The 14561-nt window shown below is 54.2% G+C and overlaps 1 protein-coding gene across 1 annotated transcript in view; it reads left to right on the top strand.

Moving 5' to 3' along the window:
• RRP12 (ribosomal RNA processing 12 homolog) overlaps positions 1-14275 on the top strand; it is a 30518-nt gene extending 16243 nt beyond the window's left edge. Inside the window, exons 16-34 of the mRNA XM_047073234.1 lie at positions 114-178; positions 268-430; positions 877-1031; positions 1295-1362; positions 1926-2019; positions 2605-2763; positions 2897-2977; positions 3195-3300; positions 3492-3599; positions 4102-4259; positions 5849-5940; positions 6129-6290; positions 6412-6587; positions 6820-6954; positions 9637-9686; positions 11136-11208; positions 12944-13011; positions 13307-13389; positions 13749-14275. Of these exons, the coding sequence (XP_046929190.1) occupies positions 114-178; positions 268-430; positions 877-1031; positions 1295-1362; positions 1926-2019; positions 2605-2763; positions 2897-2977; positions 3195-3300; positions 3492-3599; positions 4102-4259; positions 5849-5940; positions 6129-6290; positions 6412-6587; positions 6820-6954; positions 9637-9686; positions 11136-11208; positions 12944-13011; positions 13307-13389; positions 13749-13851 (2099 nt within the window). The 3' untranslated portion in view covers positions 13852-14275. The remainder of the gene's footprint in view (positions 1-113; positions 179-267; positions 431-876; positions 1032-1294; positions 1363-1925; positions 2020-2604; positions 2764-2896; positions 2978-3194; positions 3301-3491; positions 3600-4101; positions 4260-5848; positions 5941-6128; positions 6291-6411; positions 6588-6819; positions 6955-9636; positions 9687-11135; positions 11209-12943; positions 13012-13306; positions 13390-13748) is intronic.
• The last annotated feature ends 286 nt before the right edge of the window (positions 14276-14561 follow it).

Here is a 14561-nt window from a genome sequence, read left to right as displayed (position 1 = left end):
AGGAATCACCCAGATTCGTGTTTTCATTATTGGACTTTCGCTTTTGATAAAAATGAGGCCTGCTGGCGCAAAGGGTGCCCAAGGTCCCACTGTGTCCTTGTGTCACACTGCAGCTATGGACCTGGCCCAGGCAGGCAGGACGGTGGAGTCTAAGATCTATGATACGCTCCAGTGGCAGGTGAGGGGTCAGCCAGGGGGATGAGGGTTGGATGGTGCAGGGGCCTGAGTTGCTGGGCGTCACTGTCCTTTACCATCCCCCCTCCCCAGATCTGGACCCTCTTGCCTGGGTTCTGCACAAGGCCTACGGACGTGGCCGCCTCCTTCAAAGGGCTGGCGCGGACATTGGGCACCGCCATCAGTGAGCGCCCAGACCTGAGGGTCACTGTGTGCCAGGCCCTGCGCACCCTCATCACCAAGGGCTGTGAGGGGGGTATGTATGGGCTCTGGGGTTTGGGGCTAGTAGGGGAATGGTTGCAATGGCCCAGGTCCCCTGGCCTCCTCTACCTCACTGCCTGAGCCATAGTGAATCCTCTGCAAGGACATGGGGCTTCTGCTGGGGACCCAAAGAGTTAGTAACACGCTGAAAGCTGTCCCTTTTCCCTCTACTGCCACTGTGCTGACATCTGCTGGGTGTTGTCCAGTTGGTGTTAAGGGCTTTAGTGGGTCGCTGGCTCTTGGCTGATGCACAGGACAGAGGAGCCATGGAGGAACATAGAGCATGGTGGCACCTTTTGTCCTGGAGAAGCCCCAAATCCGTAGGGTCCAGGTCCTGTCACGGGTCCTCCAAAAGGATGCCTCTGGGCTGTAGCCTCAGCAGCCCCTTTGGGGCAGGCTTGACTCCTGCCACTTGCATGCAAACTTTGGTCCTCCTGTCAGAGGCTGACCGTGCGGAGGTGAGCCGTTTTGCCAAGAACTTTCTGCCAATCCTCTTCAACCTGTATGGGCAGCCTGTGGCAGCCGGGGACACCCCAGCCCCTCGCCGGGCTGTGTTGGAAACCGTGAAAACGTACCTCACCATTACAGACCCTCAGGTGAGCTGGTGGAGGAGAGGGAGGAGCTGTCGGGTGAGTGAGGGCTGGGATGGGGGTGGTGGAAGGGCCTCACCCACAGGGCTCGTTTGGGCCTCTGCCACCTGCGAGACAGGCCACCAGATACCAGCGGTGGCTGGGTCAAGGCTTCTGAGTGGAGGGGGGCAGGGTTGGAGAAAAGAAGAGAATGCAGTTCTGTGACCTGCTCCTGCTCTTTATTTCTCTCTTCACCCCCTCCTTCCTCTTCATCCCCTTGGGGGTACCAGTTGGTGAACAGCTTCCTGGAAAAAGCCAGTGAGAAGGTGCTGGATTCTGCTAGCTCTGACTTCACCAGGTAAAATGCCCCACTTGAGTTGAGGCAGCCCAGGGAGCCAGAGGGTATGTCTAGCAGAAGCCCTGTAGATTCTCTCTGGAATTATTTAGGAAAGTCTTGAGTTATTGAATGTCCCAGCTCTACCGTGAGATCTATCTGGCTCCTCCTTCCTGGAGGGGCAGTATAGCCTCCTAGGGAAGGATAAGGACCCTGGTGACACATTGCCCAGGTTCAAATCCCAGCTCCACTGCTTAGAAGCTAAGTGACCTTGGACAGGTTACTTACTTACTCCGTGCCCTCTGTGTCCTCATCTGTGAATTGACCATGATAATAGTGCCTCCAACAGGGTTGCTGTGAGGACTGAAGACTTTAAGACACATAAAGCACCTGGAACAGCATCTGGTACCTTACGGGTGCTGATTTGGTGTGAGCTGTGGTGATTGCTCACGGGCTCCTTCAGGACCCCTTTTCGTCCTCACTCTGACTTCTCCCACCTCCTCTGCTCCCAGTAGGTGTAAGACACTGATAGTCTGTGCCCTTCTCCAGCCCTTCTAAACCCATCCTTCGTCTCTTGCCCTGAGCAGATTGTCTGTCTTGGACCTGGTTGTGGCCTTGGCTCCTCACGCGGAGGAAGCTGCCATCAGCAAGCTGTACTCTACCATCCGGCCCTACCTAGAGGTGAGACGTGCAGGCTGGAGTTGCACATGACCACACTTGGGGGAAGTGGGGGCTCTTTGGAAAGGCAGGACCTGTCTTCTCGTCTGGACCATACAGGCAGATACAGAAGTCCAGGGCAGGGCCACCTCAGCTCAGGAGAGGTGTCCTAGGGGGAATAACTGCTCCTTTGCAATAGCAAGGAGTTAGGGCAAGAAGGGGAGAAGAGAGTGCTGCAGCTGGAAAGGCGAGCGGGCACACGGGCCTTGGTACATTCTGGGCATTGCAAGTTCTCCCTGCTGGATGAGCATTACTTGAGGTCAGTGAGTGGAACGGATTGGAAGGCTGGGGTGGCTTCTGTCCTTGCAGCGTCCTCTGCCTGACCCATAGCCTCTCACCGTCCATGCTCAGCCGGCCCTCTCCTCAGACCTCTTGAGCTCCAGAGGTGGGCTCAGGTTCTGAATTTCCCCAGTGCTGGTCACAGTTAATGGTGGCTGCTCTGTGACTGTAGTTGCACTGTGGCGTGTATATGTGTGTGTGTGGATGGGGTGGGTCGGGATCCCCAACCTCCCTTGCTCACCCATCCCTGACCACCATACACCCTCCCAGAGCAAGGCCCATGGGATACAGAAGAAGGCCTACCGAGTGCTGGAGGAGGTGTGTGCGAGCCCCCAGGGCCCTGGGGCCCGCTTCGTGGAGAGCCACCTGGACGATCTGAAGAAGACCCTGCTGGACTCGCTGCGGAGCACTACCTCGCCTGCCAAGAGGGTGAGGCCTCCAGGGCAGCCGCGCTCTGCCCACAGGACGATGGGTGACACCAGGAGAGGACCACCTTAGAGGGGCCTTTGGGGGCACAGGTGGGATTGAGGGGTCCTGACTTTTGTTCCCCCCTGCCCCACAGCCCCGTTTAAAGTGCCTCATACATATCGTGAAGAAACTCTCAGCTGAGCATGAGGAGTTCATCGCTGCCCTTGTCCCGGAGGTGAGGGGTGCAGGAGGGGTGTGTGTGTTTTGAGGAGTTCCTTGGAGTTGGCTTCTGAAGACCTGTCAGGATCAGGGGAGAACAGTACTGGGGTTGGGGTGGCCTCAGTTCTCCGCCTGTGAGCTTGGGTGCCCCCCTGCCCCTTTCTGCTTCAGGCCACCAACCAACCCCATGGTGGCCGGCTCCAGAGCGCATGCTCAAGGGGTTGTCTGGGCAGGTGATCCTGTGTACCAAGGAGGTGTCGGTGGGTGCTCGGAAGAATGCTTTTGCCCTGCTGGTGGAGATGGGCCATGCTTTCCTCCGGTTTGGCCCAAACAAAGAAGGTAAGGCGTGGATGACCCAGGGCTGGGATGGGTGCTTGGCTCACGGGCCTCTGGGAGGCACCCCTTCAAACCACTGGCTGTGGACCTGTGCAGGCTGCTCCTCTCTGGCCAGAATCCCTTCCCTGAGGGGCCCAGCGTGCAGCATGCAGAGTGCTGTGCCCGGATGTGATTATCCTTATCTCGCCTTCCAGAGGCCCTGCAACGCTACCTCGTCCTGGTGTACCCTGGCCTCGTGGGCGCTGTGACCATGGTCAGTTGCAGCATCCTGGCCCTGACCCACCTCCTGTTTGAGTTTAAAGGTGAATGCTGCTTCCTTGAAGGCCTGGGGAACCCTTGGGGTAGGAGGATGCCCAGAAGGTCAGGACAGGGTCACTACCAGAATGGGAGAGCTACCACCTTCCTTCCTCGGGGGAGGGAAGAAGAACCAAAAGCAAGCCTTGCTGCCTCTTGTCTCCTCCACTGCCCGTGTCATCTTCCCTGCCCACCTGCATGCCACTGTCAGGGTGGATCGGAGGAGCTCGAGTCTCATGCCCAGGTGTCAGTCCTGGTTCCGCCTCTTACCAACCGTGCCAGACCTTGAGCAAGTTTATGAACCTTTTAGAACTTCTGTTTCTTATCTCTAAAGTGGGGGAGAAAAACTACCTTCTCACAGGATGGCTGTACTCTAGGGAGAGTGACTAGGATCGTGCTGGGCACACAGAAGTCCCACAGATGTTAGCTCCTCTGCATGTGACCGGCCGGGAGTGTTGCGTCTGGATGGGGTTTTGGGTGTCTCTGACGGTGGCCCTTTGGTGACCCCAGGTCTCATGGGAACCAACACAGTAGAGCAGCTGCTGGAGAATGTGTGCCTGCTCCTGGCTTCCCGTACCCGTGATGTGGTCAAATCGGCACTGGGCTTCATCAAGGTGGCGGTAGTTGTCATGGATGTGGCACACCTGGCCAAGCATGTGCAGCTGGTGGTAAGTGGCCCCCTGGCCCCGGCGGGTGGCAACATGGCCTCTGGCCTGCCAGCATGGACCCATGAGCACTGAGGCCAGCAGGTTCCAAACATTTGTCTAGCTGTACGCGGTCTTGTCTCACAGAAGGTCATGCAGGAGCTCTGGAAAGGACTGGTAGGGTAATGCCCACCCGGTGGGGGTGAGGAAGGTGCGTGGTGCCCAGGCTGCCTCTTGTGACCCCTCTTCCCCTCCACAGAAGCAAGGGCACTGCGGGGCAAGGGTCCGTGGGCAGGGCCACCCTTTGTTTTACAGATGGAGAAACAGGCCAGAGATTTCCCCAGGTCACAGTGTTGGTGAGAGCGGTCCTGGGACCAGAACCCAAAGCTCAGGACTGACCCTCGGGGCTCTCCCCCAGCAGGGCCACATCTTGCTTTCTTTTTCCCCTCTTGCATTTTGACCTTCTGGGCTTGAGGAAGCTCCCCTGGACACCCCTGCTGGGCTGCAGAAGGGCCTGAAGAGCCCTCAGCTGGGCACAGGGTGTGTCACCTGCTGGGTCTGTCCTCCAGACTGTCTGCCCGCCACCTCCACTGTATCGGTTTTTCACTTCCAGCTGGGTTGGGTCACATCAGACCTCTGGGTCCCTCTTGCCTTTTGTCTTCGTATCTGGGCTTGGGTCAAGGTACCTTGCCTGTGCCCTCCCTGGCCTGCAGCCCAGCTGGGGACCAAAGATCCAAAGATGAGAAGCGCTAGAGGAGTAGTCTGTCCTAGGGTTCCAAGAATTAATAAGAGCTTTCTTCCCTTCCCTCCCCTCCCCTCCCCTCCCCTTCCCTTCTTTTTTTTAATATTTATTTATTTTGGGAGAGAGGGAGAGAGAGAGAATCCCAACCAGGTTCTATGCTGTCAGGGCAGAGGCCAAAGAAGGGCTTGATCCCACGAACCACAAGACTATGACCTGAGCTGAAATCAAGAGTCAGAGGCTTGACCTTAGACTGAGCCTCCCAGACACCTTTATAAAGGCCTTTTAAAGGATCGATGGGGCCCTGCGCCTCCAGCCCCATCTAGAGACACTGCAGATAGTGAGATCTGCCACCCACACATGGGCCCCAGCCAGGCCCGATGAAGCTGTGAGAATAGTCCGGCCCGAGACCAATGCAGGGCTCAAGAGAAACCTGGTGGTGTTAGGACAAAGTATGGGCCATGGAATTAGATAGACCTGGACCTGGACCTGGGTCGACTGCTGCCTCTCCATGTAGCAGCCGCTTAACTCTCTGTGCCTCAGTTTCTTCATCTGTAAGAAATGATGATAGTGTCTGCCTCATGGGGTTCTAAGGGTTAAGTGAGGTAATGCGGGTTAGGTGCCCGCCACTTTCAGAAGTCTCTAAAGCTATAACCTTGGTAGGATGGTCGTGGATTGTCATGAAGGAGGGTTTAGGGGAAAGGTGGAGAGCTGCCCAGGTTGTGGAAACACGATTGGACCAAGGGGTGGGCTGGGCTGCTCTGACCCTCACCCCTTAGCTGGGCCTGTGGGTCCTGTGTACCTGGTCTGTACCGTAGTGAGAGGGCAGACAGGGTGGAGGGCGCCCCCAAAACCTCGGTGCTCTGCCCGCCAGATGGAAGCCATTGGGAAGCTCTCGGACGACATGCGGCGGCACTTCCGCATGAAGCTTCGGAACCTGTTCACCAAGTTCATCCGCAAGTTTGGGTCTGTGCTCTGGATTGAGGGGGAGCAGGGGAGGAGTTGAGGGGCTTCCCATCCCAGCAGAGAGCCTGCAGAGAAGGGGCTGGGCTGGGGGACTGAGTCCCTTTCCCGTGGCTGGAAGGGCTGTGGCTGAACCCTCCTCTGGGTAGCACTCTCTGGCCAGTGCGCCTCACCAGCCTCTCATCCCTCAGGTTTGAGCTGGTAAAGGGGCTGCTGCCCGAGGAGTACCACAAAGTCCTGGTAAACATTCGGAAAGCCGAGGCCCGAGCCAAGAGGCACCGTGCTCTGAACCAGGCTGCTGTGGAAGAGGAGGAGGAGGAAGGAGAGGAACCTGCCCAGGGCAAAGGTGACAGGTGAGGCCTGTGGTGGGGTCCTGGGGACCTGGTCTCCCTCGACCCGCAGCCTGCCCAGATCATGCCCAGCCACCCCTGCCTCTCCTGGGGACACCCTGACTTGGGACTTCTCTGCACTTAGCATCGAGGAGATTTTGGCCGACTCGGAGGATGAGGATGCCGAGGAGGAGGAGGAAAGGGGCCAGGCCAAGGAGCGCCGGAAGCTGGCCCGACAGAGAAGCCAGGCATGGCTGAAGGAGGGTGGCGGGGATGAGCCCCTCAACTTCCTGGACCCTAAGGTGGCCCAGCGAGTCCTAGGTAGGCAAAAAGTGGCTGGCACATGAGTCGAGAAAATACGCTTGCCTTGCCAAGGTCAGGGGTTAGGGTGATTTCCACAGAGCCCACTGGGCACCTCTCACTGCCATGTGTGCACATCAGTGCGCTGCAGACACCCATCTGGGGCACAGACCTGGGCTTGTTGGTTTGGATGGGGCTGTGGGTGGGTTAGACTGGCCTTCTGCCTCCTCACTGCTCGACTCTGCCACACCAGCTACCCAGCCTGGGCCCGGCCGGGGCAAGAAGAAGGACCACGGCTTCAAGGTGAGTGCCGATGGCCGCCTGATCATCCGGGAGGAGGAGGACGATGCTGCCACGACCAAGATGGAGGAAGAGGAAGGCACTAAAGGTGGGACCACCATCCATTCTAGGGGCACAGCTGCTTCTGGAGTGGGCAGTGTTGCACTCACTTTGTCGTTCATTCACTCATTTGTTTATTTGCTCATTCATTCCGTGACCACTGGTTGGGGAAGTGTAGATAAATACAGATAATGAGGGGCTTGTATCTAAGACAACTTCCTCAAACATTTTGAATTTCTCAAACTTTTTTGACCACATTGAGAAAGCTTTACGTTGCAATCTAGCCACCTATACAATACATACATAATTCAAACAGAACTTTCAAAACACCGTACTTCCTCTTGACTGTGTGTGATGCACTTTTTTGGCCACTGTTCTGTATCTTTCCTTCTCCCTCTTCTCCTTTTCTTTTTCTTTCTTTCTTTTTTTTTTTTTTTTTTAATATAAACTTCGCTGAGACCATGAAGCTCATTTAGAGGTAGAGCCAGACTTAAGAGGTTTAGGGGTGGCAGCCCCCTTCCTGACTGCATGATCTCCTGTTGTCCAGGGGCCACTGTGGTGTGAAGTCTCCGAGTCCTGTTTAATTTTTCCTGCTTCCTCTCCCCCATGTCATCCATTAGATCAAAAAGCTTCAGTATTTAAAATTGATCTGCCTTCCTCTTTTTTTTTTTTTTTTGGTTCCCACTGCCATGATCCTTGGGCCCTTGACTCACTGCAACCTCCTAACCAATATTCTCACTGCATCCCCTGCACCCAGCTTACCGGCTGTGTGACTGTGGACAATTATTAACCTCTCTGTGCCTTAATTTCCTCACGCCAAAATGGGCTTAATACCAATACCTACTTCAGATGGTTGTAGATGAAATGGGTAGCCAGAGCAGTCAAGCACATGCTTGGTGTAACGGTGACTACACTGTTTCCTGATCTGGTCACACCACTGTCCCCTCTCGCCACTTTGTACTTTCCAGGCTCTTGCTCCCTTCTTGGACCGTATGTCCCTGGTGCTGAGAACACCTCTCCCCCTCTTTCTGCCTCTCCACTTTTTTTTTTTTCTTAACATTTATTTATTTTTGAAAGAGCACAAGTGGGAGAGGGGCAGAGAGAGAGAGAGGGAGACACAGAATCCGAAAGACTCCAGGCTCTGAGCTGTCAGCACAGAGCCCAACGTGGGGCTTGAAACTCATGAACTGTGAGATTACAATCTGAGCCGAAGTCGGATACTTAACCGACTAAGCCACCCCATCTGCCTCTCTGCTCTTAAGGATCCAGCCCAAGGGTTTTTATGTGGCCTTTCCTTGGCCCCCAGCTTTCCGGCCCTGTCCCCCAACGCTCCCAGTAAGCTTGGCCACTGCCCAGGCTGCGGCTCTTAGTCCCATGTTGTCTTGTGGCATTATTTGCTAGTTGATTGACTTCGCTTGAGTTTGTCTTCCTTCCAACTGGTTTGTCTCGTACTTTTAAAAATACGTATACCGATAGCTTTTTAAGGAAATTGTGGTGGGGGCACCTAGGTGACTCAGTTGGTTAAGTGTCCGACTTTGGCTCAGGTCATGATCTCACAGTTCGTGAGTTAGAGCCCTGCGTCGGGCTCTGTCCTGACAGCTCAGAGCCTGGAGCCTGTTTCTGATTCAGTGTCTCCCTCTCTCTCTGCTCCTCCCCTGCTCACACGCTGTCTCTCTCTCAAAAATAAATAAAGATTAAAAAAAATAAAAAAATAAATTGTGGTGTAAAGTACACATAATGTAAAACTTACCACATTAACCATCTTAAAGCATGCAGTGGACTAGTGGTAAGTACGTTTACATTGTTGTACAGCCAACCTCCAGAACTATTTTCGCCTATTAAACTGAAAGTCTCTACCCGTTAAACGACAACTATTGCCCCCACCCCAGACCCTGACAACCATCATTCCAGAATCTGTCTGTAATAATTTGAATTTGAATATGCATCTAGGTACCTCATGTAAGTGAAATGATTCAGTATTTGTCTGTGACTAGCGTGTTTTACTCAGCATAATATCTGCAAGGTTCACCCATGTTGTAGCGTGTCTCAGAATTCCCTTTGTCTGCGCAAGCACTTTGCCCATTTTTTTATTGAGATGTTTCTTTTGTGTTGTTGAGTTTGTGGGTGGTCTTTACGTAGTCTGGTAGTCTGTGTAATCCTTTATCTGTATGGTTTGAAAAACCATTCTCTCATGCATTCTGTAGAGTGCATTTTCAGTCCGTTGATGTGTCCCCTGATGCACAGAAGTTTTGAAATTTTGAGATAGTCTTTTTGATCTATTTTTATTTTGGTGGCCTGTGCATTTTCTTGATTCGTACTTCTTTGGCTCATCCCCACACAGAGCTCAGCATGTATAGCGAGAAAACAAAAAGGATTCTCAAGTAGGAGAACGAGGCTGTCCTCTTGGCAGAGCAGAATGTATGTGGGGCTGGGGCGCGTGTGACTCCCCAGGAAAACCAGGGCTTTCTTAGGGTCTTAAAAAAAGCTGTATTTGTCTCAGGAGTAGGAATACGACTTCCTTGAGGGGCTGTTGTCCCTGGGGCCTGGGATGGGAAAGATAAAGTTGCAGTCAGTGTTCAGGGGTCTTGTCTCCCACAGAAAGATGCGAGTTTTCTGGAGTTGTCAGGTCCATCAGCCTGCTGAGCCAGGGGGAGGCAAGGTGAAATTTGCGTGGGCTTTGGGAAGTCAGGGGTGCTCCCTGTGTGCTCACAGGACTTTCTTTTGGTTCCAGGGGAGGATGAAGAGATGGCTGACCTGATGGAAGACACGGGTGTCAGGAGTGTGAGTACTTCCTCTGATGGGGGTGCTGGGCCCTCAGGGCAAAGCCTTGGGCTGACAGCTCTCAGCCATCTCTCCCCCGCCCATCTCCCACCCACCCCCACCTGCCCTGCTTCCTGAATGCACAGGAGTGCCTTGAAGCTGTGCATAACAGATGGTCCAGAGGATGTGGTGTGCATGTACAGGGCACAGTGTAATGGCTGACTGCTCTGTGGGGCGTGGGAGGGGGCCCCAGGCACCTGATGCTTCCGTGTTGGTGGAGTTGTCCAGCTGAAGGAAGAGAGACAGAGCCCTGTGTGTCTCTACTGAGGGCATGTGCTGGGCAGGCTGCAAAGGCAACAGCTGGCCTATGTGTTCCAAGGGCAGGTTCCTGCAGGGAGCCGTTGAGGAGTGCCAGGGGGCCCGTGCATCATCTCACCTAATCCTCACAAGAGACGGGACTCTATCCCCGTTTCCAGAGGAGGCTTATCCTGCCCAAGTTCACAGGGGTTGTTAGATGCAGATGGGATTTAAACCATGGCCTTCCAGCCTCCTGAGCCCAAGAATTTAACCTTGGTATCTCCCAGGGTGGAGTGCAGCTTCTCACCTGCCCCACCTGAACCAGCAGGGTGATGTGGGCCCAACCCCTCACCGTCCTTCCCAAGCCCAGTGAACAGCACTTCTGAGGGTGTCTAGGAGCAACATCTTCCCTCCACGTCCTCTCGGGGCCTGGCCAGCCCATCCAGCCTTCCTGGGTGTCCCCATTGGGGGACAGCTGCATAGGCGGGGATACAAAATTAGCAGTGCAGATGCAGGTACTGGGGTCCCATTTCGGCGTCAGCCTAACCTCTCAAACTCAGCTCCTCACCTGTGAATCTTGTGGAATTACTGGGTTGGCTTGATGAGATTGGACACGGCAAGTGCACAAGTATAGTTCCTGATGATCTTTCCCCCAGTTACTGCTTTCGTGAATGTCCTATTCACGACGCCCTATCCCTGGCCAAATGCCCATCTTCCCGCCAGGGCCAAAGAGGTACCCGGTTATCAGAGCATTGCACCCACGTAGAATTCCTGGGTGAAAATCAGACATAAAAGATCAGATAGTTATGGGGTCAGAGGGTAGCCGGGGGTCTGAGAGGCCTCTGATGCAGGAAGCCTCCTTTGAGTAGGAGCGTTGCACCAGCTAAGCTGAGGTCGGGGTTCCCAGACAGGTACTTGTTGCCCTGGGACAGGAGTTCTGTGTGAAGCAGGCAGATGAGATTGTGGTCACAGCTTACTTCTGCACTGCCTAGTTGTGTGATCTTGGATAGTTCTTTACCCTCTCTGAGCCTTGGTGTTCCCATCTGAAAGTGGGGGATTGAGTGCTTGGCAGAGGACCTTTCCTGCTAGCATAGTTTGCAGTTGCTTTTACTATGAACATTAATGAGGATGATCGTGTACCCTTGTTAATGAATTTTGTGCACCACGTTATAGAAGAAACATCAGAAGCTCAAGCATCAGAAAGAGGCTGATGATGAGGAGCTGGAGATGCCCCCTCAGTACCAAGGTGAGACTTCCTCTCTTCCCTCTTGGGACACTGTGTTCCCTGTCCCCTGCATTAGACAGGGCAGTGGCAGGCAGAACCACAGGTTTGCATGGCATGGCCCGATTGTAGTCAAGTCAGCACCAACAAAGATTGGCTGATCTGTCTCCCAAGACTGGTCTGGGGGCTGAGAATGTTTGGGATGAAGAAGAGTCTGGGGGATCTGTGCATGGAACCCCCAGCCCTTCTAGAGAGCCCCTGAGTCCCATCTCTGTCCCACCCACTTAGGCCTTCTGTGAGGCTTGCAGCCCACCCCTTGTTTTCCTGGGAGGTGTCTGTCTCTCTTGTCCAGCCCTGAGTCAGGCTGGGTTTGGGAGACCACTTCAGCCTGTGTTGAGGGTGGCAGCTGGGAGGGTCAGTGGTGGGCCTGCCCAGGGGATTCCCCTATACATTTGTCTCTGGTCCCCTGAGCTGTTCCTTTTCCTACAGCAGCTGCTAAAGACACCAGTGTGGCTGCCAAATGCCAGGGGAGGACTCTGTTACTCACCTCTGCCTCCTTCCCCTGAGGGCAGCCCCTGTAGCAGAACCCCTGCTATATATCTGGAGGTACAGGGGCTCCTGTAGAAAGTCCCCAATCCCAGGGGCTCCTGGGCGGCTCAGTCGGTTAAACATCCGACTCTTGATTTCAGCTCAGGTCATGATCCCAGGGTCGTGGGATCGAGCCCTGAATCAGGCTCCGTGCTGAGTGTGGAGCCTGCTTGAGATTCTCTCTCTCCCTCTGCCCCTTTCCCCTGCTCACACATCGTATGCGCGCGTGCTCTCAAAAATTAAAAAAAAAAGAAGCACGGTCTCCATTTCCAGCAGCAGGTATGTTCTCAGAGCCTTAAGGCATCCTAACCCAGCTGGAGAGCTTCACGGCTTCCCACTCTGTGGCCCCACAGGCCAGGGCCTAGTTTACCTACTCTGCTCTGAGGTGGTGTGGTGCAGAACCAGATGATGTAGAGGAGGCCTGGGTTCAAGACTGCTGGCTCTTAGCTCTGTGGCCAACTTGGCCCAGTCCTGCTGCCTCTCTGAGGTTCTAGTTTCTCATCTGTGAAAAAAAAAAAAAAAAAAAAGTGGGATTCATCTGGCTCATCCAAAAAGAGTCCTCCTGAGTCATCCATGAGTGTGTTGAAATCCGGACCGGAAATAACAAGTGACCTTGGAAGCACCTGGATTTCTGTAACCACAGTTTTTATGTCTGTACAATGGGACAGGAGCTGCCTTTCTTTCCCAGTGTCGTTGTGAAGCCTGAATGAGATCAAGCCCGAAGTACTTCATTTTATAGACAAACTTAAAAGATCCAGAAATTAAGAGACTTGCTGAGGTTAGAGCTGGTAGTGGTAAATCAGGGAGTCGAACCTGGGTCTGTCTGACTTCAAAGCCTGTGTTCTTTTCTCCTAGGACAAACGGAACAGATTTAGCTTTGGAGACTGGGGTGGTTCATGTTAGTGGAGAAGGTGTATGTCCTCAGAGGTCATTGGTAGGTCTGTGTGGCTTCAAGTCAGCCTGAGGAGCCCACTGGTCTTAACTGTTAAGCCACTAGACAGTCCCTTCTTGAGGAAGGTCTTTGTCCTTGGTTGGTAGGGGACAGAGCCATTGCTAGCCTTGATTTCTCTGCTCCCTGGAGGCTCTGTAAAGACAAGGTACCCACTGCCTTCTCCCAGGAGGAAGCTGCCCTGGCTTTGCCTGATTCATGGTCTCTGTGTTCCCCCTCTAGCTGGAGGCTCTGGTATCCATCGCCCTGTGGCCAAGAAGGCTATACCTGGGGCCGAATACAAGGCCAAGGTAAGAGCCATGGGTAGGGACAGAGCCTCTGGGAAAGGATGAGGGTAGCTGTGCCCATCACCCTTCTGGAGAGCCACCTTTGTGGAACCAGACTCCGGCCACACCGAGGGACACACTGAGGTCTTGTTAGCATTTAAAGTCCATGCCTTTGTTGGTTGGCATTCCTGAACTACAGGAGCCCTTTGGTGCCACCAGGGCACAGAGTGAAGGGGAGGACATGGGGTCTGTTAAGTCAGGGGCAGGGAGGAAGGGGAACCCTGTACTCCTAGTTGACTCTCTCTCTCTGGCTGAGCAGAAAGCAAAGGGTGACGTGAAGAAGAAAGGTCGGCTCGACCCCTACGCCTACATCCCCCTCAACAGAACTAAGCTCAACCGAAGGTACAGTATTGTGCGGGGTCTGGCTGGGAAAGTGGGGGTGGGGAGCTCAGTGCTCCAAAGAGGGGAGGGCCTTATTCTCAATAAACTCTCAACTTAATTGCTCCAGTGTCTTCCAGTTTTTTTTTAATTTTTGCTTTCTAATGTGCACCTTCATGTAGTTGGTGCCCACATGCGTTATTGACTTGAACTGCTCTTGTAAGCAGGAAAGCACCTGTGCCCAGAGCACGTGCTGCCCACTGCCAGGCAGCACCCTTTCTCCCCAGTTCCCGCTAATGCTGGGGGAGCCATTGGTCAGCATTATGGGAAGAGAGACCACCTGTCTTCAGGGAGATGTGACCCTCTGTTCCTTGTTCCTGCAGGAAGAAGGTGAAGCTGCAGGGCCAGTTCAAAGGCCTGGTGAAAGCTGCCCAGCGAGGGTCCCAGGTGGGACACAAACTCCGCAGAAAGGATCGTCGGCCCTAAAGCCTCGAGGCCCCCAGAGCTGCCCTGGGACCCAGCGTAAGGTCTCTCTGCAGCTTCCAAGCTGCTTTGACATCAGCTCCAGATACTGAAGGTTCTGGCAGAGCCTGGACTCGGAATGACTTGCTGGACAGGGCTTGGCTTCCAGAGAGGCACCCAGGATTTTGGAAGCTCCAAACAGGAGCCACCCTTTAGAGATGTCCCTAAGGCCTGGAGATGGGAATGTGGCCTCGCTGCTTGTGAATCGGCCAATGAGGCAGCTGTGCTTTCTGCCCAGAGCAGCCATGCGCACCAGAGCAGACGGTTTCCTGTTTCTTCTAGCCGCTTATAGCCACATGGCACTTAGCCTGGCTGTGGTCTGGGTGTGGAAGATTTGCTGTGATCGGATGTAGAATAAACATGGACCGCCATGCGTTTTCCCTAGAAACACTGTGTTTTATCACCTGCCCCTCCATGGACAAGAGCTGTGTCCAGTTACTGGCAGCAGTGGCTTGACCTCTTCTTTTCCAGTCCCAGCATCCAGTCTAAGGCATAGCAGGTAGCCCTAGGTCAGGCCTTAGAACTTGCCCACCTATGTCAGGAGGTTTCCCTGACTTCACTTAGTGTCTCAGTCAGAAAGTGACATTTGGAGGGGCAGGAGGGGCAGTGAATGCTCTGGGGCTGGTCTGTAGAGACAGAATAGAAAGGAAGCAGAGGCTGCCCCAGGTTGCCCC

The sequence above is a fragment of the Lynx rufus genome, unplaced genomic scaffold (assembly GCF_022079265.1).
Source record: "Lynx rufus isolate CCGP_SWC_20201006 ecotype Redwood Valley unplaced genomic scaffold, mLynRuf1.p SCAF_11, whole genome shotgun sequence".
Taxonomy (NCBI): Eukaryota; Metazoa; Chordata; class Mammalia; order Carnivora; family Felidae; genus Lynx; species Lynx rufus.
Note: the sequence above shows the minus strand (reverse complement) of the source record. Positions and strands in the feature narration are given on the sequence as shown.